This window comes from Cupressus sempervirens, chromosome 5 (assembly GCF_028749045.1).
Source record: "Cupressus sempervirens isolate cs-2001-9-10 chromosome 5, ASM2874904v1, whole genome shotgun sequence".
Taxonomy (NCBI): Eukaryota; Viridiplantae; Streptophyta; class Pinopsida; order Cupressales; family Cupressaceae; genus Cupressus; species Cupressus sempervirens.
The window spans coordinates 941,686,858-941,713,628 of NC_143122.1; the positions used below are offsets into that span (position 1 = coordinate 941,686,858).

A 26,771-nucleotide genomic window follows, 5' to 3' on the forward strand; every position below is an offset into this window, starting at 1 on the left:
AGCTGTGGTCAAGAGGAGACATGAAATTGTAGCCTAGCAAAAAGAAGATGGACATGGAGTGTGTTGAAGGCCCAAGAGAAGATAAAGGAATCTAATACGGAGATTGTGTGTGAATTATAGAGAGAAAATAGGGGATGACAAGCCATGGAAAGGACACTTTGTAATAACTAAATAAAAAGTGTTTTTATTTTCTGCAGAAATAGACTTGGAACAAAGGGTCTTTGCAATTGATTGTGTTTGAGTCTATTGTTTGTAGTTGGAGGGTAGTGCACTCTGTGTCAATAGATGTTTATAATTTTTGTATGAAAATGAAAAAGCGTTATTTTTATGATTTAGCACATGCATGATTGTTTGAGTCATCTTTGATAGAGGAATTTGTTTTGTTAGATGGCCTTATCTTCCAAGATGGGTGTTGAATATGAGCTAATAGAGAAGAGTACATCCTTTCAAGACCTATCTACTAGTTTTTTTTTTGAATTGCTTTGGTCAACTATATCTATATAATTGATATAGATATTTATTTATTTATTATTTATTTACTCACTATACCTTGATAGTAGAACATAGCATGTTCATATGTGAAATGCGTGTAAACATATCAGACTTCATCATATCATATTTGGTTGACATTTTCAATCATTGGGCTTCTCATGCAATGTTCCAATCACTAGGCTTCTCATGCAAGGTTGGGTATTCTTTCAGAAAGAAGAATGAATTCCAAAGAAGTGTAAACTTCATAATTAGGTAGAAAAGTGCTTGAATCATGTTGTCTCTTGATTTGTGACTGGTCATTTGGATTAGCATCTATTTAAGACTCGTGTGATTTGTATTTTTTTGTATTGTTATGACAAGATGTACATGAAAGCTTAGTTTATGTCCTTGTATATCATATTGCATGTACTCTATAGTGTTGACTAGTCACTTTTACATGTCAAATGTATTATGTAATTTATATATGTTGATGATATTTCATTTTGTTTCCTTATTATGTGAAATTGGATTATTTATTAGATTTCGTGATATAGTTTTGAGTTTGCACCTTCATGTGATTTTGCTTTTGGGCATTGAGAGGTAATTGATCTATTAAGAAGCATTTTGTGCACTTGAAAGCAATTCTTTCATTGTGAACTAGTTGCCTCCAACTTCTGTGGCCCAATTTTAGAGAAAACTTAGCTAGAAGGCCTTTGGAAAGATCTTTCTACATAAATAAATTTGTACAACTAGAGCTTGACCAATTAATCATTTCTTCTAAAGCATAATAATATTTACCTGACCTATTTCCAATAGCTTGTAGAATCTCTAATTTCAAAAATTGTAGATAGTAAGATAAGATAATTTATTCCACAAGCGGGTCTAAGGGGCTAAGAATACAAACAAGGGCTAGAAAGCAACCAGACCACCAAGTGGTGTCTAAGTACAACAAAACAAAACGAAAACAAGTAGAACAAGAAGAAAAGAAAAGGGTGGTTATAGAACCACAAAACTAGCGGTTAATAACTGTGGAAAAGTAGCTCAAAACAAAAGGATAGCTAGCTGTATGCAAAAGGATAACTAGAGGCACATAAGATAAATGAATCCGAAGGAAAGCAAAAGTGAAAGGTATTAGCTAAATTCTAAACTAAAACATAAATGCTACCAAAGGACAAAGAATTTTGACCCCAAAAAAAAAAGTGTCCCCTTTGGTAACACTTATGTTTCAGATTAGTATTTAGCCATCATCGAAGTGAAAGTCTCTATACAACGATCAAAATATGGATGACAAGGTTTAACACATTGAAAATATCCTTATAAAAAAGTCAAGGACCATTTTTTACCACCACCTCTTTATCATCAAGGGTATTAAACTCGAGAGTAGAGAAGCCCGATGGAAAAGGAAAATATAAATATATTCCTCCATGCCATCTTCCAAAATATTGTGATCCAGAAATGGTGACAAATCTTTGGCCAGATTTATGAGTGCATGAATGAGGAAAATTAAGGTTTACACAAAAATAGTTTGTAATTAGATTAGTTGGTAAGTTTTTGCATATGTTTGGTTTTGTGTGGGAAAAAATAAGGCTATAAAAATTTTCATTGCCTTATATTTAGAATCAATTCTAATATGTTAAAATATCAATTTTATTTTACCATCCAAACATGATACCCAAACATGATGTAATTTCTTTGCATTTTGTTGTTTTGTTGTACTTAAAATTTTACTATATGTGTGCATGGCAATCTTCAATGAAGAAGCATAATTTAATTAAACCATCACAAAGGAAACAGTAGAAATGTTCAATGAGAAAACCAGCATGTAAATTCAGAGACAGTCATGAAGCATTGTAGAGATATGATGAGATTTATCAAAACCCCTGTTAGTGAGAATTGAAATTGTTAGGTATGATCAAAGCTCAATTAGAAAAGCAAAGGAAAGGGCATTAATATTCATTGTTGGACCTATATTGTAGACGAGTGCATATCATTATCTTCCTAGCGTAAAGGATAAGTTGGAGGTAGTTTGCAATATCAGAATGCATATATGAATTTTGTTGCCGTCTGTCACATCTATTACAAATTCACTGGAAGTTATAAATGCTTAAAATTCTAGTTTAAATTGTTGGGTTTGAGAGCAATATGTGCAAATATATTTCAGTTTGACTTCTATCATTCTATCAGTCAAAATTATTGAGGATAACAGATTGGATACATTAGATTTGTATGAACAAATCTATACAGCAGGTCAGCTTATTTATATACATATATTGGTTAGAACAATGACAATTTTGCTCATGTAGATTGGTTACAATTACACGGTACGGAACTTGACCACCATAAAACACAAAGTTATCTTGAAAAAAAGAATAAAATGAATGATATAATTCTTGTTTATTTGTTTTTTTAATTTTAATAAAAAGATGCTGCAATATAGCCAAAGCCAAATCTCTATACAATGACCTACTTGAATGAAAAGTCGTTAATTAATACAATATTACATTAATATGAGCTAATAATACATTTCCATTGGGTAAAATTTTTGTAAGAAAGAACCCTGGACCAAAGGGGGCAAACTCCTGCGTCCACAGCCTTGAACCATCATACCGCACTAGCACTCCGACCAAATTTGCGCTGTTTTTCTTTCTCTTTTCTCAAAAAATCTTCTGCATCTTCCACTGCCTTTTGCCTCTTTAATTCAGCTTCTCTCCCACAAGAACTAATTTCTGCTGCGAAGAGGTAGATTGCTTTTGCTGCTTTTACCCTGCTCAACAAGTGAACTCCTTTTATATTAGCACAATGTTCAATGCTAATGCTTGGGCAAGTCTTCGCTTGGATAAAACTGTCTATTATTACTATTAAATAAGATGCTCATGTAGGAAGAAATCACGAAGAAATAACATGTCTACAAGTATTCCTGCATGCATTCATCAACTGCTAACTGCATTCATCAATGATTATTACACTTCCTCCTTCTGTTCTCTCATCATGATGATGGATCATAGAGTGTGATGCAAAAAAGATCACACAATTCTTTCCAGAAACAACTATGCATAACTGGTAACTCGCTTACGGTCTCTGTGAGAATAAAATTGTAGGCACTAGTAAAAGAAAACAATTTATGTTTACAAGATCTGCTGCATGCATTCATCAACTTTATATTGATTGTGGTCTCTTAGGATTATCACATTCAATTTTGTAAGAAGAAATATGTGGTAGAGGTTATCATTTGAGGTGAGACCCTCTGTTCATTGCTAATTCTTGTAAATGTTGATAAATACAACCACCATTGATACATTTTAAATACCAAACTAATGATCATTTTTAGAAAAAGACAGGATATCACAATTAAATCCAACTGTCAATTACATTACACTTGGGATATGAATGGCTAGGAGAAAGACAAAAATGATCATGATTCAACCAAAACAAAGAGAACACGGAAACAAATCAAAAAAAAAACAAAACTCTAAGAAAATCCTAACAAAAGAAATTTGAAAGGAATGCTAGATGAAGATTGAGAAGAATAGCTCATGCTTAGTTATGCCTTAAAAAACTAGACTAGGTATGTGAGAAGTAAAGGCTAATATGAAACAACCAGAAAACAACTCAAACCTTTGCCGATTTGGGCATGCAAATCAGATCTGTGGATTCATGAAAAAAAAATCCTATTATGATTCGTAAGGCTTCATGTGTGTGTGTGTGTGTGTGTGTGTAAGAGAAATATACAATGAAAGAGCAAAAATAGAGAGCCAATTTGAGGTAAAATGTATTTGGATGTTGAATAAAAGGGTTGTTTTAGTGTTAGAAGGTTAACAATATATTTAAAAACTCATATTAAAAAAAGTTGGACCACTTAAAACCTTGGCCTGCCCGTGGATCCTCAAGGATTTGCGCTGGATTCTCAAGGATTTGCATTGGATTCGTGCAGGGTCCTTGTTTTACACAGTGGATTTGTCTAGATTCATGGGCCCATGAATCTAGATGAAATCACTATGTAAAACAAGGATCCTGCCCGGATCAGCATGAATCCAAATCTGAATCGGACCCAAACCTGAATTTGGCCTCCTAGGCACGAATCCAGTAACTAGGACTCAAACTAAACACATTCCTTAAACTACACAAAAAAAGTTGCAAGTAAAGGATAAATAATCAACAAACAAGCCTGTCTAGTAATTAATCAGGCAATAGAAATGATAGAACAAAGAAGTTGTGTTAAGAGAGCCCTACGATTCATTCAAACAGAACAAGTTCTATTACTGCTTAATCTTTCTGGAATCCACAGAGAGGTTGCAGGGACATACCTAGTATTCTTGTTTTAATAGTTTTAAGCGACCAAACAATCAATCATGGTGAAACTTGCCAAATATTTAGATATCTCCTAGCGAAGCTAAAATATTTATAATACAAAGATAGTAACTCAAGAAGCTATGCTAGACATGATAAAGGTGAAGAAAAAATTATCATCTGTAAGCAAAAAAGAGGTTTTGAACCAGCAAGTTATATGACTAGTGCAACTTCATGTGCAGACATAAATAATATTAAGATGTGAGAATGCTGTAGAAAAAAATTGATTCTACACTAAGCATGATATCATACAAAAATCAATAAACAATGCTTAAAGCCTTGGATTTCCAGTTCACTGGAAATGCCCTTCCGGACCTGCAGAAGTTCGAACTCGTACCTAGTTCCGATACAGTTTGACTTTTGGTCCGGGCATGGTTCAAAATTTGGACACCCAGTTCAAACCAGCAGGGTAGCCAATCAAACCCAGGGGGAACCAGTCAGCTTCTGCTCGAGTTGACCGCAAACTGGGTCCCACAGACTTGTTTTAGGTCATTTCTTTCTTTGCAAATTTTATAAAATTTTGACATCCACAACCCTAAAATGTTGATATGAAAGGCTCATGTTGACTTCTCATTCTCATTTGTGGTGTGCAAATAGGTTATTTTAAAGCAAATAGGTGGTTGAGCAAGATTTTGGTTGTGCAAGGAGTTGGAAGATTGATTTGTGAACCTTCATCAAGTGTTTTTGCCTCATTCCTACACATTTGCAAGCTTACAATGAGTGGAAGAGGTAAGTTCTTGTTCCATTTGCTTCTTCCTTTTGTTTAAGCTTTTTATTTTTTTTCATTTCTCTTTCATTGCCCACAAGATCTAGCATTTTTTTTTCCATAATTTTTCATTCTCTTGCTCTTAGGTTTTATATTGAATATATATACAATTTCTTGCCATAGGAAAAGTAACTATAATGGGATCTACCTCTTCCTCAGTAGGCAATACCGAACAAAAAATAGAACCCAATTTGATTCTCCCCAGTGGAAGCATGTTGATTTTGTAAGATGCCTTCTAGGAGGTGATGCATTCCATTGGAAATGTTGAGGTTGTGATGTAGAAAGGAATTGTTCATATTTTTGTGTGGTGAGCCATTTGTGTGGACACCCTGGAAGAGGAGTCACGAAATGCCTTGGAAAGAAAAATGTGTCTGTATCACATGCGATAGTATTAAAATATATTCAAGAGCACAAGGCAGCAGAAGAGAGAAGAACTTATGCAAAATAAAACCGATGGCACTAGCAATAAAAGTAAAAAAAAAAAAAAAAAAATGCAACCCCTGCAAATGTTGTGATAGAAGACCACCCCTTTTCTACTACCTTAGCTGCCCTTGAGTTTGAAAGTGAAATGCCTCTTACACAAAAGAAAAGAACCACTAGAAATTGCATTTCCAAATCAAAGTTAGGAAATTGCTGACATTGATGTGATAAGATGCTTGTATAGAAATGGGCTGCCTTTTAGTGTTATTTGCCTCTCCATATTGGAGATATTGGAGGAAGATGTTGAAAAGTGCCAATGAAGCTCTAAAAAGGGTTTAAGGGCCCTAGTTATGAGAAAGTACGAACCACTTGTTGGATCAAAAGGTCAACAAGCTTGATGATCAATTGAAGCCCATAAAGGATTCGTGGATTGATATGGGACTATCAATTGTTTCAGATGGGTGGAAAGATGGTAGAAATCATTCCTTGATTGATGTCATGGCGGTGTCCCCTAAAGGAACAATGTTTTTGAAATACGTGGATTGTGAGGGGAAAGTAAAAGATGGGCTATTATTGCTAATATTCACATCTTTGCCATTGAAAAAGTGGGTGCTAAAAACTTGACCGAGTCATAACGAACAATGCAAAAATTTGTAGAGTTGTTGGTTTGTTGGTTGAAAAGCGCTATCAACATATGTTTTGGACACCTTGTGGGGTCCATTCACTTAATCTTATGCTATAGAAGATTGGGATTAAAATTGAGTAGATTGGTGTATTTCAAAGGCTAAGAACATCTAGATGATTGCCACAAACCACCACAACTCAAGGAATATTTAGAATGTTCTCACATTTGGAGCTACCAAAGATAAGTGAACATGAACTCAAGTTAGTAATTTAATTCAAAAAAATATCTTACATTTTCTAATTTTCATATTTTGATTGTGTAGTGTATTATTTTTTAAAGTATTTAATAGTCGTATTTTTTTTCTCTATTACGTGGTTCACACCCTACAGCTTGGATTCAATCCAAGTTTGCGCAGGTCCAAATTCATGTCTGCGTTTGATGCAAGTCTGGGCAAGGTCCAGATTTTGGACTGTGGGTTTGTCTAGGTCCTTGCTGGGACGAATCTAGGTGAACCCAGGAGGACCCATAGCAGTAGGGTCCAAAAAATCAAATAAAACAACTTAAAATATATTTTTTTAACACTTTTTTTTATGTAACCCTAAAAGGAGCCTAATAAAAAACATTTGACTCATTTGCTCTCTCATTTTGGTGTGCCCATTATGCAAGTTTTAAGAGAAGGTTGTAGAGATTGTTTGTTCCAATGATGAGGATCTAGATATAGTTGCAGCCCGGGATGAAGCCATTGATCCCTCATTGCTTGATGACCCATTTGACCCTTGAAGGGCATTTTGATTTGATACTATGATCATTGATTAACTTTCAAACATTTGTCATTTATCATTATGTTTCAAACTTTATTATTTGATAAACTACACTATGTTTTGAAATTTCATTTTGCAATTTAGTAATTCAATGTATGATTTTCTTTACAATCATAAACATAGATTAATGAATGGGTATTTAATGTTTATCTTTGATGTTTGGGATTGATCAATGATCAATGTAACATATATTTGTACTATGAAATGACTAAGTTTAATAATTGTGCACATTTCTCTTTTATACACACACACACAAACCCAAATGAGAAAAAAATTGCCCGAACTCACGAACTCGAACCCAAATCCAGCCCCAAACCAAACTCGATAACTTAGATTTTTTTTGCTCTAATTTATGTTACAAGTTGTCGAAACTCATTTTGCATCAAATCTAATCGTCTTGAGATGACTTTTACAAGTGAAAGAGGCACTTTCCAATATGGTAATCAACAACAATTGGGCCATACGAAGGCAAAGCAACAATGAGAGGGCAGCCAAAATAAAGCAAACAATGTTGGATGATGTATGGTGGGAACGTGTGGAATATCTCATTAAGTTCACTGAACCCATTATGAGCATGCTTAGGTGCATTGGCATGGATTGGCCTTGACTAGACAGATCTATGATGGCATAGACTCAATGCTTGAGAAGATAAAGAAAATTGTAAATGAAAAAGAGCAAGATCCCCAATAGGCCTTCTTCAAACAATTGCAAGCAATTGTTGTAGAATGATGGAACAAAATGACCACTCCTCTACATTAGTTTGCCTATGCATTGACACCCAATGCTATAGCACCCAATAAATTGATCTAGCAAAAGCTGCCACCCTAAAGAGATTTACAGGTGTCTAATGGATACAAGTAGCATTTGAAAGACTCTTTCATGATGATGACATGTGAGATTTGATTATGGTTGAGTTCATAGAGTTTGTGAATGCAAGAGATCTAAGTAATGATGCTCTTCGTTGTCAAATTCAGAACGATGTTCATAGTTGGTGGTACCTTCATGGCCAAAGATTACAAACGTTGCAGCCCCTTGCATCAAAATATACTACAAGTTTTATTTATTAAGCTTACTTTATCTTCATGACTAGGAAGTAATTTTTATTTTATAAGATTAATAATTTTATTTTAATTGTTTCCTTTGTCTTGTCTTTGTAGTTTGCTAGTTCATCTACATCCGAAAGAAACTAGAGCACCTATTATTTTATCTACTTGATGAAGCGCAATAGGTTGCAATCATAAAGAATGCATAACTTTGTATTTGTGTATTACAACTTGCTCTCGTCTCACACAAGAGTAAAGAATACAATGAAGGGGAGATGAAGACGTTGGATATAAATGCAAAGCTTGTGGACTTGGATGCTTCCACTTCTCAACTTGCACTTTATGAATTTGAAGATTTTGACACCAATACTATTATTGCTACAGCTGATCCCATTGGCCTTAGCTCTATTGCTGAGTCAACCAATGCCAATGAAGATGAAGAAGAAAAAGACATTTAATAAATTTTTAAACCATTAGTTGAATAAGAACAAGAAGATTTCCACAATCCATATGACACTATCTAAACTTATGATTCTCGATTCGATTGTGTGATTATTTTTGCACCAACCTTTCGGATCACACTCTGCGATCCATAATCAAGATGAGAGAAAGAGAGCAATGTTTCGGATCACACTCTACGATCTCTCTCTTGCTTCTCCCCTTTTCATCTGGCCTAGTCTGCTACTTCTCCTGCATTCTCATGATGCTCTCTTTCTCTCATCTTGATGAAGGATCATAGAGTGTTATCTGAAACATTGATGAAAAAATAATCACACATTCGAATCTAGACGCATAAAATTTGATAGTTCCATTAGTTGAACTTAAACTTGATGTTATGATTTAATTTTGATGTTTTGAATCTTTGATTACAAGTTTATAGTGTTTTTGTTCTTTAAGTGTTTTATGATACTATGTGGCATTCTAATCTCAACTCATACTTCTAGGCTTCATAAATGTGTGTGTGTGAGTGAGTGTGTACCTAACAAACCCAAATCCCTTTTCAATTTCTTTCCGTACTAGCGAACCAGTCGTTTGCACCCGAACTAGGAATTGAGCTCAAAACAGTATCCTACCTTAAAGCTATATACAAGCAATGTAAAACTATCAGTGCAATGCTGAAGTGATGCCAAAATGAAATGGATTCCCCTATAATGACTACACAACAGATGAAAATATATTTACCTTTTTTCAAGTCCACACTGGTCCACGGAAAATAATATAATATTTGTGCCATACTAGAAACCCTCAGTGCTCAATGGGGTGTGATGGAAGAATGAGACACGCCTGAACTGTAACAAGCAGCATACCAAATAGCCCCCATTCATAAGGATGAGTGATAGCTCATTGATTGAGCACCCCAACATGCACATGAGAAGACCTAGGTTGTCATGGCAGGTTGAAAAAGAATAACAAGGGAAGAAGAGAAAACTGTCCTCTTTGCCCTTTAATTGTCAACATCAAAATTCAGAGAAGACACGCCTGTTCCTTTGCTTGTGTTCATCAGAAAAAAAAGGGTAAAGAAGGGGCAGTAGTAAAAGAGAGCCAGAATGTTAGCAAATCAATAATAGGGTAAGAGTGGCAGCTAGGATCGACATCAAAGATATTGTTTGATTGGCCAGTTTTTTACCTCTAAAGGAACAGAAGGTGCTTTAAAGTGCAAAAAGGGCCTGATTTTCAAGCCCTCACACTAACATGGAAACTCTGTTCTCTCTGCTAAAATCTATAAAGAAGCATAAATAAACAACAGATAAAAGAAAAAGATGGCCGCCAAGGCCCAAAACATACAGTTTTACTCTCTTCATTAGCATGGATTCAGTACATGGTTTTAGGATGAAGGTGAGTGTTGGTTGGATAAGACCAAGCACAACCAAGAAGAACGAACACAATGCAAAAAGCTATTTGAAAGGATACAGAAATATTTACAAAATGTCATTTTCATCAATACTTGAGGAATGCCCTAAGTTGAAGCATTTCCTCTACTGAAAAATGGAATAGGAGGATTTGAATCGATAAAATAAAGGCTGATATACTGGTGTCAAGATGCTTATCCCTTAAAAGTTAAAAGACACTGTTCCTCATGATATATTGTGTTTCGGAAGATTAACATATGGGTGAAATTTTATACTGATTAGCATTCAGATGAAGAAGACATGAAAATTGTGGGAAACATGAAATATAGGTTTATACAACAGTTTCATGAGCAGGTGTATAGCAGCTAGAACATGTTTTCCAAAAAAAATGCTTGTTAATTCATTGTATAGATAATTTGAATTAACAGGTTTGTGAACAATGAGGATAAATAAATGGAGGATAAATAAACGGGCCATCTAAGAGTCAATATATAGAGAGAGCAGGTCTCATTTCAGGTATTCAGAGAAGAAAATTCAGCTGTCATGAAGGTGTCAGTTCAAAGAACTTGATGATGTAATGATTAGCCTTTCAGACAAAAATCTAAGGGTTTAAATGGCTAAGGCATGGACTGTATCAAGATGATTGCTCAAATACTCACCAGTCACAATTACAGGTACAATGAGCAATGGAAAAAGAGGCCGATCAAAGATCTTGAAACTACCAAACATTAATAAGCATGTTACGGTGAACTTGGAAGGAGGGGCCCACTTTAAAATTGAAAGAGAAAGGGTTTTATAAAAGAAATATGTGTTTTTTTAAGTGTTGATGCAGCCTATCTCATTGGGGTCCAGGGTTTCATTTGATACCTTCAGACTTCCCGGACCAGGAAGAGCCCATCACAAACAGTGAAGGCGAAGAACAATGCATAGGGTGTACCTAGTAGGAACACCCAAAGTAGAGAATTACTCCAATAAGGAGCTATGTAAAAAAAAAAACTGTTCTGACCCTTTATTGGGTTATGTAAATGAAATTTTGTTGTGACCCTTTATGGGATTAAGTAAATGAAAGGTTGCAAATGTTATGAGTAAATAAAAAAATCGATTTGTTGTGCATAACTATTTGTTAAATACTTCTATCTTTGTCTATCTTTTAGAACGAATATTTATAAAAAATAAAGATATATATATATATATATATAATAGTGACCTAGTTTACTACAGATTAGAATGGGTGTTACATCCCAATTTTTGACCTAATTTAAAATGTTCATATAGCCATTGAGGTTCACATGAAGTCAGCTAACAATTTAATTTGTTATAATCTTGCGAAATGGTAAGATGGTTAGTCATTATAATTTCATATGAAGATAACATGCTAGTTGATTATTTATCATGAATTCATGAAATTGAAAAGGCGGTTAGCCATTATGATTATTTATAATTAGTAACTTGTTTCAACTGCAGAGAATTTCCTTGTAGGAAGCACGTCGAAGGGGTGGAAGCATTGTCAAAAAAGAATTAGGCACAGAAGCATTACCATCACTAAGCAAATGGGTTGAAGACCTACTGACTTGAACATCAAGATACAATCGATGGAACCACATGAGCTATAAAATAAACAATTTAAAAAATTTATTAACTTAATTAAAATATAATACATACCTCAAAGGATTTTAAATGATCTTTCACAATATTATTTTAATATGTACCTATGTACATACACAGAGATAAATATAAAGTGACACCACAATATAATAATGCCACCTCACAAATATATCTACGTATACGTAGATAGATATAAACTATAATATTTTTCGAATTATAACCTTCAATTCTTCTTCCATCCTTATTATTCTTTTCTTGTTTGAAATCGATTGAACAATTGGCTCATTTAATTGGTGTCCAAGAGCCAATATATTTCCTTTATGTTACGGCTTCTTGGAAGCCAAGGAGTCACATTATTCTTTTTATAAGAAGTTGTGAGGGAGAGGCAGAGGTATCCTTTTCAAGCACCCGACAGCCTTCACAAGATTCCGACTGTATCTCTCCCATTTTCGACTTTCTTGCATTAGTCGATAACCTACAAACTTCAATTGGAAAATCACTGCCACCATAGCAATCCAAGTTTATTTTATAATCTTGATTGCAGAATACGTGATTATATATACTTTGGATATTGGCGCCTAAAGAACGTTTATGGGAGGCTGAATCATAGCAGCCAGCTAGGCACATACTACCTCATTTATGCTTACGATTTTCTGTAATCACTTCCACCTTCTTCCACAACACCTGATTACCTTCTTCTTAGTGTTGATATCCCTACTAATACCAATCTATACCATTACATTAATCCTTTCAACGATTTCTTGCCCATTCAAATATTCTGCCGGAAATTGTGAGCACTTTTATGTTGGGATAGCGTTAGATATTTTGCAAGTAAAGGTGTGGCAAGTAGTTGATCGTTCAACAAGACATCATCTCAGAATTTGTTCAGGTTATGTGTAACACCCAAATCCAATATTTCAAATTTGATTTTCTTAAATCAAATGGTGCAGTAACATTGAATTACATAACAATAAGCTACAATATTTATCATGATGATATCCTGTTTGGTATCTTGTTTGATATTAAAGAATTGATCCTCTTTAAAGTAGATTTAATCATAGCAAGTGAAAGCCAAGAAACCATAATATGAATCCCTGAATCACTATGCTAATGGAGATTAGAGTTAAACAATAATTTTTGCAATTTTTAAGAATATTTTTCTCAAATCACAGATTGTGATAAGCTAGAATATATGTATCTATCAATCATGAAATAGTTGAGAATCAATAGAAAGAGCGGATTGCTCTAAGATTCAAACACCTAGGACTCACCCGACTATATAGCCAATGAAAAGGGCGGTGAGAGAAAGGAATTTGCAATAATATGAAACAGAATCAGATGTGACATAACAATGTTTATCATTTTTAAAAGGAATCATTTAATAGCTCATGCATGATCATGTTTATTGTATTCTCATGCCATCAAGTCGATTGGTGTGATTAGATGCCAGGATTCTCAGTGGATGACAAGGTGTTCGATGTCTATTATGAGTAGGGAGGGTCATTCTTGTTAGAGATTGTGTGGGGTTAAGTGATGGTCTAAGGTTGGGTGGTTAAGCCCTTGACAATGTTTCCCCTCTCCACAAAATGTCAAACATACATCAGATAAAGATAAGCTATGCATTCAAAATGTTAATGGTAACAGGTGTTTTAACTTTTATGATATTTATACAAGTAGAATTTATGAAGAATTAATTTATATCATTGAAATCAGTTATCTCCTTTGATGCAATTGGTAATCATTAGATTGGTTGACCTTCCAACTGAATATGGAATATATCTATTGGATTGATATGTCAGTCTTTCATTTATAATTATAATGATTATGAGCAAATCTTCTAATCTTGTGTTATTGACACAGTTAGCAATAGAAAGAAAAGAAATGATACAATGGTATCTGATGCCCTAAATGATACAGTGGTATCTGACAACCCAAGTGATACAGTGGTATCTGATGCCCTAAATAATTTAATGGTAATTGATGCCCTAGTTGATACAGTGTATCTGACGCTCCAAATGATATAGTGCTATATGACGTCCTAAATGATCCACTGGTAATTGAAGCCTTAAGTGATATAGTGGTATCTGATGCTCTAAATGATCCAATGGTAATTGATGCCCTAATTGACACAGTGGTATGTGATGCCCTAAATGATATAGTGGTTTTTGATGGTAGTCATCACTTGATATTAATATAGTGGTATTTGATGATAATCGTCATTTGATATTGATATTGTGGTATTTGATGGTAATCGTCTTTTGATTTTGATATTGTGGTATTTGATGGTAATCGTCATTTGATTTTGATATAGTGATATTTGATGGTAATCATCATTTGATTTTGATATAGTGGTATTTGATGGTAATTGTCAATTGATCCTAAGTGATTTGTGGACTAACTTGGGTGATTGCAGAAGCAACCCTTAAATTGATTTTTGGTTCGAATTCCATGGTATGTAGATTTTAATTTCCATAGCAGATTCATTGATGGTGGGTTCAAATGTTAGTTATGAGTTTTCCGTTTAAGTAACTGTAACTATTAATCTCATTCACATGAACATAACTGATATCACTGTCTTCTTATGAAAATGAAGTAATAACTGTAATTCTTTGATATGTTAGTTGTTAATTAAGACCCAGGAAGTTGTTAATTAAGACCCAGGAAAAGTGTATCTTACAATGGGAGATAACTAGGATGGGTTGCCCAACTCGTCATCTCAAACGCTAGACCAGCTACTAGCTATGAGGATGCAAACTCAAGACAAACTGGATGCTCTTGAGGACAAACTCAAAACTGTACAGGGATCGGAAAATAAAGGATCAGATTTTAGATCCCGAAGTAGACAAGAACACACTCACCACACCCACTCTAATAGAGAAGAACAAAGAACAGGACACACTCACGGCACTAACTCTCATAGAGAAAAGCATTTTGACCATGAGGTACACAGTACAAAGGGTAACCAAGGGTTAGGAATTATGATCGGTGATATGAAAAAGGTCAAACCACCCCAATTTGAAGGAGATGCATCAGAAGATGTAGCAGAGGCTCGGTTGATAGGCATGGAAAAGTACTTTGAGTTTCGAGATTACACAGAGGTGCAAAAAGTTGTTTGGGCTTCATACCAACTGACCGGGAAGGTCGCCAATTGGTAGGAAAGCAAGAAAGAGGCGTTAAGGTTAACAAGGACATCAGCTGCGTAGACAAGGTTTGTCCAACTTTTTAGACAACGATTGCTCCCACAACTGTTTTATCAGCAGAAGTTGGTCGAGTTTCAAGAACTCAGACAAGGGGATAAATTGGTGCATGAATACATTGCAAAGTTCAACAGGTTGTTGAAGTACATGCTCAAGTTACAGGACAATGAAACATACAGACTCAAAAAGTACATTATGGTACTCAACAATCGAATCGGGGGACCCATGGATGTATTGTGTCCAACTACCACAACGTAGGCGTATGAAAAAGCAATCCCGCAAGAATTGAAACTAAAAAGAGACAACTCCATCAAAGATAAGAGTCGAGGAAAAGATAAGTGGAGTCATAATAATCAATTCAATAAATGGAAAACAGAGAAGGAAGTAAATGAACCCTGAACCAATACGAAGGTCAAGGGTAACAATTAAAAAAACCTAAGTAACAAGAAGGAATAGGTAGGATATCAAAATAATATCGAACCAACACTCAAGGCAGGAGAGAAAAAAGGACCTTCTAGCGAATGCTTTACATGTGGAGGTGAACATTACACTAATCAACATCCCAGCAAGAACCAAAATGCCCCACCATCGAAAAAATCCACAGCCTAGCCAGCTGAATGCCTTTTAGCAGAGAATTCACACAGTGGTGAATGATCAGCAAGTAGACTTTCAGCTGGCACCTATAGAGGTGACAAATATGCTCTATCGGAACTCAATTTCCATTATCATAGACAATAGAGCTACAAAACAATTATTAACCCTAAAATCTCAAGCCACTTTCCAAAACGGATTGGGTTCATAGGAAACCCATGGACCGTAGAATATGCAAACCGGTCCAAAGCTCAGGTTGAGCAATCCATGTTTGAAGCCAAGTTAGAACTTCTAAGGTTTTCTACTAAAGTGAACTTGTATGTTGTACCCCTAGGGACATGATATTATTTTAGGAATCAAGTGGTTATGGCAACATAAAGCCCACGAGGACTGTTTTGTAAAAAGGGCTTAGTGTCTTGATGACTTAGGTAACCTTGTAACTGTCCAAGGAATTAAATGAGATCTGAAACTCCGACACCTCTCCGCAGCCCAACTTAGACAAAGTGAGAAGAAAGGATGTCAGTTGTTTATGATTAAGATGGAGAAGATCCTAGAAACTACTGAAGGTACTCATTCAAATGAGTACCTAATTTTCGATATAAAAAATTCAATAGATCAGGAACCAAAAGAATCTTTCGAAGAGAAGTACCCTTATCTGAAGGATTTCATAGATGTTTTTTTTGAAGCTTTACCAAGGCTGCCCTCGAAGCGGGTATTTGACTTCTCTATTGATCTAATTCCTAGAGCCAAACCAATATCAAAGGCACCATATAGAATGACCACAATGCAATTGTTGGAGCTAAGGCTCAACTACGGGAATCGTTAGACAAAAGTTTGATCAGGCCCAGTGTTTCTCCCTAGGGAGCACCAGTAATTTTCGCTAAGAAAAAAGATGGAAGATTAAGGCTCTACATCGACTATCAGATGTTGAATAAGGTCAATATTAGAAATAAGTACCCCTTACCTCACATTGACGATCTTTTCGATCAAATGTATGGGGCCACAGTCTTCTCTAAAATAGACTTATGGTCAGGATATTACCAGTTGAGATTGAGGGATGAAGACATAAAATAGCCTTCAGAACTCGTTACGAACATGACAAGTTTAACTAATGAATTTATGAACATAATGAGCAATATTTTTCATGATTGCTTGGACAAATTCATCCTAGTCTTTCTCGACGACATATTTATGTATTCGAAGGACGAGGAAGAGCACTTACAACACCTTCACTTCGTCCTTCAACATCTTCGAACATAAGTTGTATGGAAAGTTATCAAAATGTGCATTCTTCCAACAAGAAATCCAATATTTGGGTCATATAATTTCCAAAGACGGAATAGATGTCAATACCACAAAGATAAAGGCTATAGCAGAATGGTCGGCGCCTAGGAATGTCCAATAGGTCAGAAGTTTTATGGGCCTAGCAGATTGCTACAGAAAATTCATCCTCAATTTCTCATAAATCTCCTTCCCCATTACCAACCTGCAGTGCAAGGGTAAGAGATTTGAATGGACAAGTGTCAGCAAGCTTTCGATTTACTCAAGGAAAAACTAACCACTACACCAATCTTGAAAGTGTCTGATCTAGGACAATTCCTTGTGGTAAAAAATGCATCTTGTGAAGGACTTGGAGCAATACTTACGCAAGATGGGCATGTTATTGCATGAGTCGCGAAAACTCAAGAATTATGAGGTAAATTATGCACCTCACGATTTGGAATTGGCCGCCATAGTGCACGCATTACAGAACTGGAGGCATTATTTGATGGGGAAAACATTTGAATTACGATCACCAAGGCTTTAAGTATATCTTTACTCAACCTAATTTGAACGTGCGACAAAGGTGGTGGCTGTTGTCGGCAAATGTGTAAATTTACATCGAAAATAATAAACTATTAGTTAGTTAGTGGTATGTACCGAAGAGTTTTCTGTTACGACACGACAGTTGAGTCGCGACCCTTCAAGTCCTATATGTACACTTTGTTTGGAGGTACGAGGTATTAATCATATACAATTGTACATATTTGTTGTCTTGTATTGTCAATGATGTAACCAAGGCATGGAGCATTAATGAAAGGTTCATCTTGTTCCTAAGCATCTCTATGTCATGTTTTACATTTAATCCTGTTTACCGTATGCGGTGAACATTTGGTGTCGTTGCCAATTTGAATCCGAAAAGTGCAACGTAGCGGATGGCATAAATGGGAATACCCACACTCCAAAACATCCAAACTAATGAAGACGGCGTGACAGAGTTGTACATAGGTGAGCACACTCTAGTGGAGAACTTCCATATACTTTTTCATACGATGATTGAAACGTTTGGTTGCAGAGAAGCCATATGGGAGGAAGCTCCAAAGGACACACTCTGTGACACTCTCAACGTCAAGCATGTTGCCAACCGACTTTTGCACTGATTCCCTCGAATGTTTGCAAAAGCATTCCTTGCCCAAGCACTGCAAAGAGAGGAAGTTGAGAGACAACAGTGTAGGCAACAAACTCTCAAGAACTTTCTAGAATGTAACCATCGCAAATCGGAGGATCGCGATGAAAATCATCTAACCCGTGAGCCTTTGATTGTGGGAATGTAAATGGAGTGTGTGAAAAGAACACTGAAACTCTATAATCATATAGACAACCCATGATGATGTATGTACGGAGAATATATATAAATAAAAGTGTTCTTGTTATTTATAATGTTTTTGTTTAGAATTGACACCGAATCAATTGAAGAAGAATAGAAATAGAAGAGAAGAAAACAATGATGATGTCCACACCATACATCAAGCATTGATCCTTGCACAACAAGTCGAACAACGGAAAAGGCTCTGGCAACTCACTGACGAGTGCGGTGGGGTCACAGAGGGTGACCACAATGCTACAGGAGGTGCACTGAACGGAAAGCATGGTTCCCCTAACTGTCTACAACCAAGAAGTATGGAGGATTTACTCGAAGAGACACAACAAAGCTTGAATCTGAACAAGGAAACGAGGGAAGAATATCTGAATTTGTGTACACTACAGGTAGAGAATCCAAACAAAAGTGAAGGAACCAACGCAGCTCTAGGTACCGAAGGAGTGCGAGCTCAGGGTGACCACTTTGTCCCTCACACATCGTACGAACGAGTATAGTTTGATAGTCAAATGAACCTCTTTTTGGAACCTATTACACTGCAATGTAATGCACCAAGGCAGTTGACAACACCATCAATAATACAATGGGTGGCACAACCAGCAATCATGGTTGGGCACAAACAAAAACTGCCCAAGTTTACGGGCCAAGCAAAAGAAGACCCAGTACAGCATTGTCGTCGTGTGAAACAATTTGGACTGCTAATGGTGTCACCGATGAGGACGATTGGATCAAATAGTTTCCTGCCACATTAAGGAAAGGAGTCATTGATTGGTATTCCGATGTGAACAAAGTTGGTCTACTAACATGGGTAGACGTGCAGAAAGTGTTCCAAATGGAATTTAAACTACTAAGGGATAACAACGAGATACTTGTCAAAATCTACAGCACAAAACAAGGGAAGAATGAGTCAGTCAAAGCCTATGGGCGACGACTAAAGGAATTAATGAGGAAAATGGAATTTGCCCCAGCCGACGAAGTGAAGAGGCAATGGTTTGTTGAAGGATTATGAATTGCCCTCTACAAGAAGATGAATAGCATACCACCAACATTGTACGAAAAAATGCATATAACCATGACCTCAAAAGTGAATATAAGAATTCGAAGAAAATTAAGTCCTCGGACGATGAGTCCTAGGAGGAAAGTAGCGAGGAAGAATCAAGTAAGAAAGTGCACGGCCTACAAAAAGACCTTTAGAGGATGATGAAGGAACTTGAGGCAACAAAAGGAGGGTCAAATAAAACCGAGGAGGATGAGGTGTGGTGTACGGACTACAAGGAAGCTAAACACACAAAAGGGTCCTACCCGAAGAAATCTTTTTGTGACATCTACCAGATTGCGGGACATTCCACCAAAGAATGTCCCTCTAATATGAGGGTCAGAAACCAACAAGTGTTGTTCACACAAGAGCAACCTTCCACATCTAGAACCGGCAGTCAACAAAATAATAATAATACTGCATCATTCGACAGCTACAAAAATAACTAACGGGGACACAAAGGAAATAACAATAACAACCGCCCACGGATCCAATATGATGCAAAAGGAAGGCCAATGATACAATGTAGAAATTGCAACCAGTGGGGACACTTTGCCTAGGATTACCAAAAGGAGGACGATCCATAGAAACTATGTAAGTGGTGTGGACCAAGAGACCAGAGGAAGCCAACTGCCTGAAGCCTGGTTACAATCTCATTGATGTGGAAACATAAAATACGAAGGAAGACATCCTAGCAATTACACGAGCACAAGCAAAAAAGGCCGCATATCTTGACCTTTGTACTGAGAAATAGAGAGTGCTCGAGGCGAAGGTCGAGATTGAGAAGGAAGTATGGGCTAGAAGGGACCTAAAGGATACCCCTATTTCTTCTACTTGAGCCATGGCAGAACAAAATATATTGAGACAGATGATGCAATTAGAGATACCGATGAAAGTCCAGGACCTATTGGAAACAATGCCTCATTTGAAAGCAGCCTCGTTCAACAGCCTAACCATCCCAACGAGTACATTGGGACAAGCAAAGGTTCCTGATGGTTTCGCAACAGACCAAATGATACTTGTCAAAAACGAACAAAACCTGACAGTAGTGGAAATGGGCATTTCGGGCACTATGCTAACACAATTGTTGACAATGGGTTAGGGGTAAATGTCTTACCCAAAGAAACTCAGAAGAGCCTAGGCAAGCCGACACTCTGGCCGCCAACCTTCAACTTATTGAGGGTTCACCAACATAGCATCAAACCCCTAGGAACATTAATGGTGCAGCAAGTAACAATCAGGACACAAGCCTTCACAATGGACTTCATCATAATCCCTCTCAAGTGAAAGGAATATGATGCCATCCTCGAGAGAGGGTGGCTAGTGATGGCAAAGGCAAATCATAATTGGAAGAGAAATACCTTGTCGTTCGAGAAGGGGGAAGAAAGTTTGTGATGGACCTCAAAACCTAATTAATTGGAGAGGAAATGGCGTCTTCCTCAGATTTGGAATCTGATGATAGAGCAGACGAAAAGAAAAGGAATATGGACCCTAACGACGAAGGAGTATTAGAGTTGGAGGATGATACAGATTTTATAGATGGCATATTCCAATGGCAAATGAGTAATTATGAATCATTCCCTCCGTTGTGTAATGTGCTCGAAATCAAGGAAGATCCGAACAAGTTTCCTCGAGAAACCAAAGAATACAAGGATGACGAGGCATGAGTCAAGAAGAGTCACGCCCATCTGTTCTACAAAAATGAACCGATAAGATACAGGGAGGCAAAGCTGAAGGAGATAAGTTGCAAAGACAAGGAAAACCCGAAAAATCACCCTAATGGGGGGTGACTGTAATTTGGTATTATAGACGGCAACGTCAAAAATCTTTACAGAGTACAAAGACGTCTTCGGCTAGACCTACAAGGATTTAAATGGTGTACCTCTAGAGTTATGCATACACCAAATTTCTCTAGTTTCCGGAGCCCAACTTGTGTGGAAAAGGTCGTACAGGATGAACAAGAATTATGCTGCAAGGGTAGAAGCCGAAATTGAACGGTGTTGGAGGCAAGTATTATCTTTTGGGTGGAGACGAGCGAGTGGGTTTCATCAATTGTGATCTCCTTAAAGAAGGATGTGAACCAAATCTGCATTTGTGTGGATTTTCGATGTCTTAATACAGTAACGATTAAGGACCTGTTTCCTATTCCATTCACTGACAGCATCCTGGAGGAGGTAGTGGGCCATGAGATTTATTCGTTTATGGATGGGTTTTTTGGATATAACCAGATATCCATTACAAAGGAAGACAAATTGAAAATGACCTTCGTAGTGGAGGATGGTGTATATGCGTACAATAGGATGCCCTTCGGCCTTTGTAATGCACCTAAGACCTTCCAACACATCATTCTACATCTTCGACAAGATGTCCATGAGAAACTTTAAAGCATTCCTTGACAACTGGTCCATGTTTAGCTGAAAGGACAAGCATATTGCCACCTTAGAGGAGTGTATGGAACAGTGTCGCCAAGCTCGCTTAGCACTTAACTCAAAGAAGTGTCAGTTTATGGTGCAACAAGGGAAGTTGCTCGGGCACATAGTATGCCAAGCAAGACTGATAACAGATCTCGATAAAGTGCGGGTGATAGTAGAGATGGAGGCCCCATGGATGTGACTGGCGTCAAATCCTTCCTCAACCACATTGGATATTGCAGTCGGTTCATCAAAAAAAATTGCACAATTTTCTTTTCCGCTAGACAGGCTCACGAGGAAGGGGGAGCCGTACGTTTAGGAGAAGGAACAAGGAGAAGCCTTCGAGGAACTAAAATCAAGGTTGTTGGGTGCTCTTATTTTGGCATTCCCTAATTGGGATAAAGAATTTCATGTGCACCTCGACACCTCAAATTATACCATTGGGGCCACCTTCGCTCAAGAAGGAGCCCACGGACTAGGTCACCCAATATATTTCACAAGTGGGTTGTTGTCGAATGCAAAGAAGAATTACAACACTATAGAACAGGAGGCCCTGGGAAGGGTCTATTTTGTCCAGAAATTCAAGCACTACTTATTGGCGACGCCATTCAACTTTTATGCGGACCACCTAGCTCTCATGTACCTAGTCAATAAACCTAGTATTTAGGGTAGTGTGAACCAATGGCTTCTCTTACTCCAAGAGTTCACATTCAAGAATTATGTACGGTCAAGATGTAGTCACGTGATCGCCAACCATCACAAATCAAGTCTGGCGAGCTGCCTCTTGGGGTAAATGATGACTTCCTAGACATGCATTTGTTTCATATTGTTGTTCTCCCTAAGTGGTATACAAGTATAAAAAGAGTATCTATCAACAACTCAATTTCCCCATGGGATGCCACCAGGGGAATGAAGGAAGTTGGTCCTCAAGAGCAGGACTTTCCAACTATTAAACAGATTGTTATATAAAATGGGTCTAGACCAAGTGCTAAGGCAGTGCATCATGGAGGAAGTACCAAGTGTGCTTCGGGAAGCCCACGAAGGACCAATAGGGAGACATATGGGTCCCGACAGGACAAGGTACTACTAGCAGGCTTATGGTGGCCGACTTGGTACAATGATGCAAGAGAATGGGTCATTGAATGCGATACTTGCCAACAAAAAGGAAAACCCCTCAAGCGAGACTTTATGTCACTTAACCCTTCCCATGCCTAGGAGCTATTTGAAAGATGGGGGTTGGACTTTGTCGGACCTCTAAAGGCTAGTCGTACCTAGTGATATCAATATATTGTAGTGGCCACTAAGTAATTGATGCAATGGGTTAAAGCACACGCATTGCCACACAATTCAGCACTAAGCACAACAAAATTCATTTACAAAGAGATTCTAACAAGGTATGGCATCCCCATTTAGTTGACAAGCGATAAAGGTGGTAACTTTGTCAATCATGTCGTTAAACTCCTAACTACGGAATTCAAAATCTTTCATATGTTGTCGAGTCCATACTATCCTCAGGCAAATGGCCAAGCGAAGGCAACCAATTAAATTTTGGTGGGAGTTATTTATAAGTTTTGTGGAGTTGAAGGTGAAGACTAGGAAGAGAAATTGCCTATGGTATTGTAGGCCTACCATACTTCCTATAAGGTGACTACGAGGCAAACGCCTTTTCAGCTCATGTATGGACGAGAGGTAGTGGTACTTGCTAAATTCATGGTTCCTAGCCGGCAGATAGTGATTGATAACAAACTTGTCAACATGGAAAGTCTAAAGGAGAGACTTTATGCCCTCAACAAATTGGATGAGGAAAGGGCGATGACACAATGGGCAACAGACGCGGCACAATAGCAGAGGAAACTCTGGCACGACAAACACCTCTGACGGATGAAATTTACACTAGGTCGATTGGTAATGAAGTTTAACGGGCGAAATGAAATTAAGCCTAGCAAATTTAAAGTGAAATGGCTAGGTCCCTATAAGGTTCAAGAAGTTACAGCTAATGGAGCCGTGAAGCTATGGACACTCAATGGCAAAGAAATTTCGGACGTGATCAATGGCTTGAAGTTGAAATCTATCACCAAAGGCATGAAAGACAGGATCGTCCCGGAATGCATGGATAATTTAGTTTTTTTTTAATTAAAAAAAAAGTTTTAAAAAAATTTAAAAACTAAGAAAAAGAAATTTATTTATTTTAATTAAAAAAGAAGGAACAGTGACTATCACCACCATAGACAACCCTCGTGAATTTAAGTGCAAACCCACGGATAAAAGTTCTCGCAGACACCAACAATTAGACAACCACGAAAATTCCTCCTCCCCACGGAAATGAATGTTGTGGGCACACAATTGAGAGTAGCAAAAACATAGGAGACTCCACAAGATATGAAACCATAGATAACAATCATCCAGCAAATAACAAATAAGCCTCTGTGGAAGACATAGGGAGACCCTCCGATGCCGCAGTGGAATTGTCTAACTTCTTTCCATAGTGTGCTTGTCTCTCAGCAGAGTATGGTAATAAGATCCAAGTCTGGCTTATCGCCCCTTGTCTTCAGAATTTTATCACTAAGTTGGGTAGGTGTGAGAGGGGACGCAGATGGTGAGTTGTGGACATCTTAAAGAATGAAAGAAGTTGGAGGAGACTGCTAAGCTGAATCTACCTCAGAAAATATTTTCTACGCATAGCAGGTCCGTGAAAGAAAGAGAAGGCCATGAGAGACACCAGTAAGGCCGCAAATGATTTAGACGACTAAGGAGAATCGAAATTGTGAAAGAATGCATTGCATTCACCACGGATTGGTTAGGTAGAGGAAAAGAGTCGCACAGAAAACACAAGTGTGACCAAAGGGACAAGAGAAGATCATCGTCTGGCAAGGTGGAGGTTTGGCGCAAACAATTCGGCCCGAACCATTTTTTTGCATAAAGGCAAAACAAGAGGCAGTTACAATATGCAGGCAACAAGGAAACGAAGGCGTTGTAAAGATCAATTGGAAGCCGACAATTCGAGCATGGACTATAATGCAAGAATTTTATCTTCAAGCATTCGAGTTGCAGGCCAAATGCCGAAAGCATCCTCCGATAGCAAGAAGAAAAAGGTTCGTCCAAGGATTCAGCAACCTTCCCAAAAAGAAGCCATCCCACATCTTACAATACAATTTGAGGCATTGAATGGGCTTGAATGTCGGTGATGGTGGCAAGAGACACCTGACACAGACCTAGTAAAGCAGACATTCGGCCATTTAGATGTCAGTATTCTCCATTCGCTTGTTCGAGCATATCCTTTAGGTGATGATCGAAGCATACAACAGCCAAAGGAGGAGCAGCTCCTCTTAGTATAGGAAGCATCCTATTCAGAGCCCTAGATTTCACTAGGGTTTTTACCATTCCAAGACGAGGCGAACACAAAGTAGAGATAAAGAATCACAAACTCTCACAAGATCGGAAGGAGCATTTGATCAAATTGGTTGCTCGAGAACTCACCCTCGCGGAGTTTGACTCCATTATAAAGGGCATAAGAAGCAGAGCAGGACGAGGATGACCAAATGGATGTCATGTCAGCACCTCGAACATTCTTTACATCCCCTATGCTACCCACTTCAGCACACTTAGTGCCTACCACTACATTGCCTTCCATTTTGCCATTCGGACAGATGAGAGCATCGATTGATATAAGGCCACCATCGGTGACAACTGTGTTTTCCTCAGTGCCTGAGACCAAAGTAGTGGGAACTACACAAGAAGCTCCAATAGAGGTAGTGGTAGGGGAGATAGAGATAGTGGCAACAACCGAGGTAGCATCTTCTGAGGTAATAGGGACAGGAATTCTAGAAGTGGTATCCTCGGTAGACATTCCTAAGGAGAGCCAGATAGTAGAGGTTGTTCAAGCCGACACAGATGTAGTTGATGTAATTTATGCACAAGGAGCAACACATTTGCACCAGAAGGGTGAAGAGATGGATGTGCCAACGACAAAAGAGAGTACACCACCGGCACCCCAGGTCAGGCTGAAGGTGATTGGTTCTGAGGCCATGGTAACTATTTCTTCTGCCTTATTGACCGACATAGTGTCTATGCCACAGCCAGATGTAGCAGACGTCCCACTAGTGATGGATCATGCCAACATGTTTTTACAACAGCAGCTCCAACTTACTCTTGCAAAAGTAGGACCTTTCATTTAGTCCCCGAGAAGGGAAGAATTTTTAGCTCAACCGCCAACAATTGCAACACCACACATTGTGGAGAGTCCACAATCAAAGGATGCACCAAATGACGAGGTCGCACCGGATGTGGAAATAGCAGCAACAAGAAGAATGGAGGTAGATGTTGAGCAAGTAGAAGAGGATAAAATAGAATATGGATCAGATACCGAGTGGACGATGTCTTACATTAAGGCCATGGAGGTTGTGTTGGGCAGGATCAGATAATTGGTCAAAATGCACTGACTCGAATGAGGGAGTTATAGCTTTTCCTAGCCTACATCCGGACATGATATCCTGACCGCTTCTGCTCTTGATTCGAGGCGCAAGTGTGTTCGACAATTTAGACGCCAAAGATGATGGCATATTGGGCTACTGAACCAAAGTTGGGACCAGGTAGCTGTAGATGGAGAGGCTTGCCCGCAAGATAGTAGAGGTATACAAAGGCGCCTACTATGCTAAGCGACGTGTGGAAGTCAATAGAGCGGTGACTAAGAGGTCCAGAGAGGTCGAGGCACAATCTCGAGAGGAGTTAACAAATCAGTTGGCTAACCAACAGGTGGATTGGGTAGCCGAGCGAGCAACACTCTTACAGGATAAGGATAGGGCCGAAAAGGAGTTAGCGTAGGCCAGAGCCAAAGTGACAGTGAGTAGAGTGGCCTATACACAAAAGGAAACACAGGCTATAGAAATTGGCACTTTTGCTGAAGGAAGTTGTGGAGGTCAATTCAAGGACACAAAAAGATTCGCGCATTTG

The 26,771-nt window shown here is 37.9% G+C and overlaps 1 protein-coding gene across 1 annotated transcript in view; it reads right to left on the reverse strand.

The window, feature by feature from the left end:
* Positions 1–2,823: 2,823 nt before the first annotated feature.
* Positions 2,824–26,771, reverse strand: part of LOC149559074 (uncharacterized) — a 64,821-nt gene continuing 40,873 nt past the window's right edge. Inside the window, exon 5 of the mRNA XM_089833028.1 lies at positions 2,824–3,235. Coding sequence (XP_089689154.1) covers positions 3,073–3,235 — 163 coding nt within the window. The 3' untranslated portion in view covers positions 2,824–3,072. The remainder of the gene's footprint in view (positions 3,236–26,771) is intronic.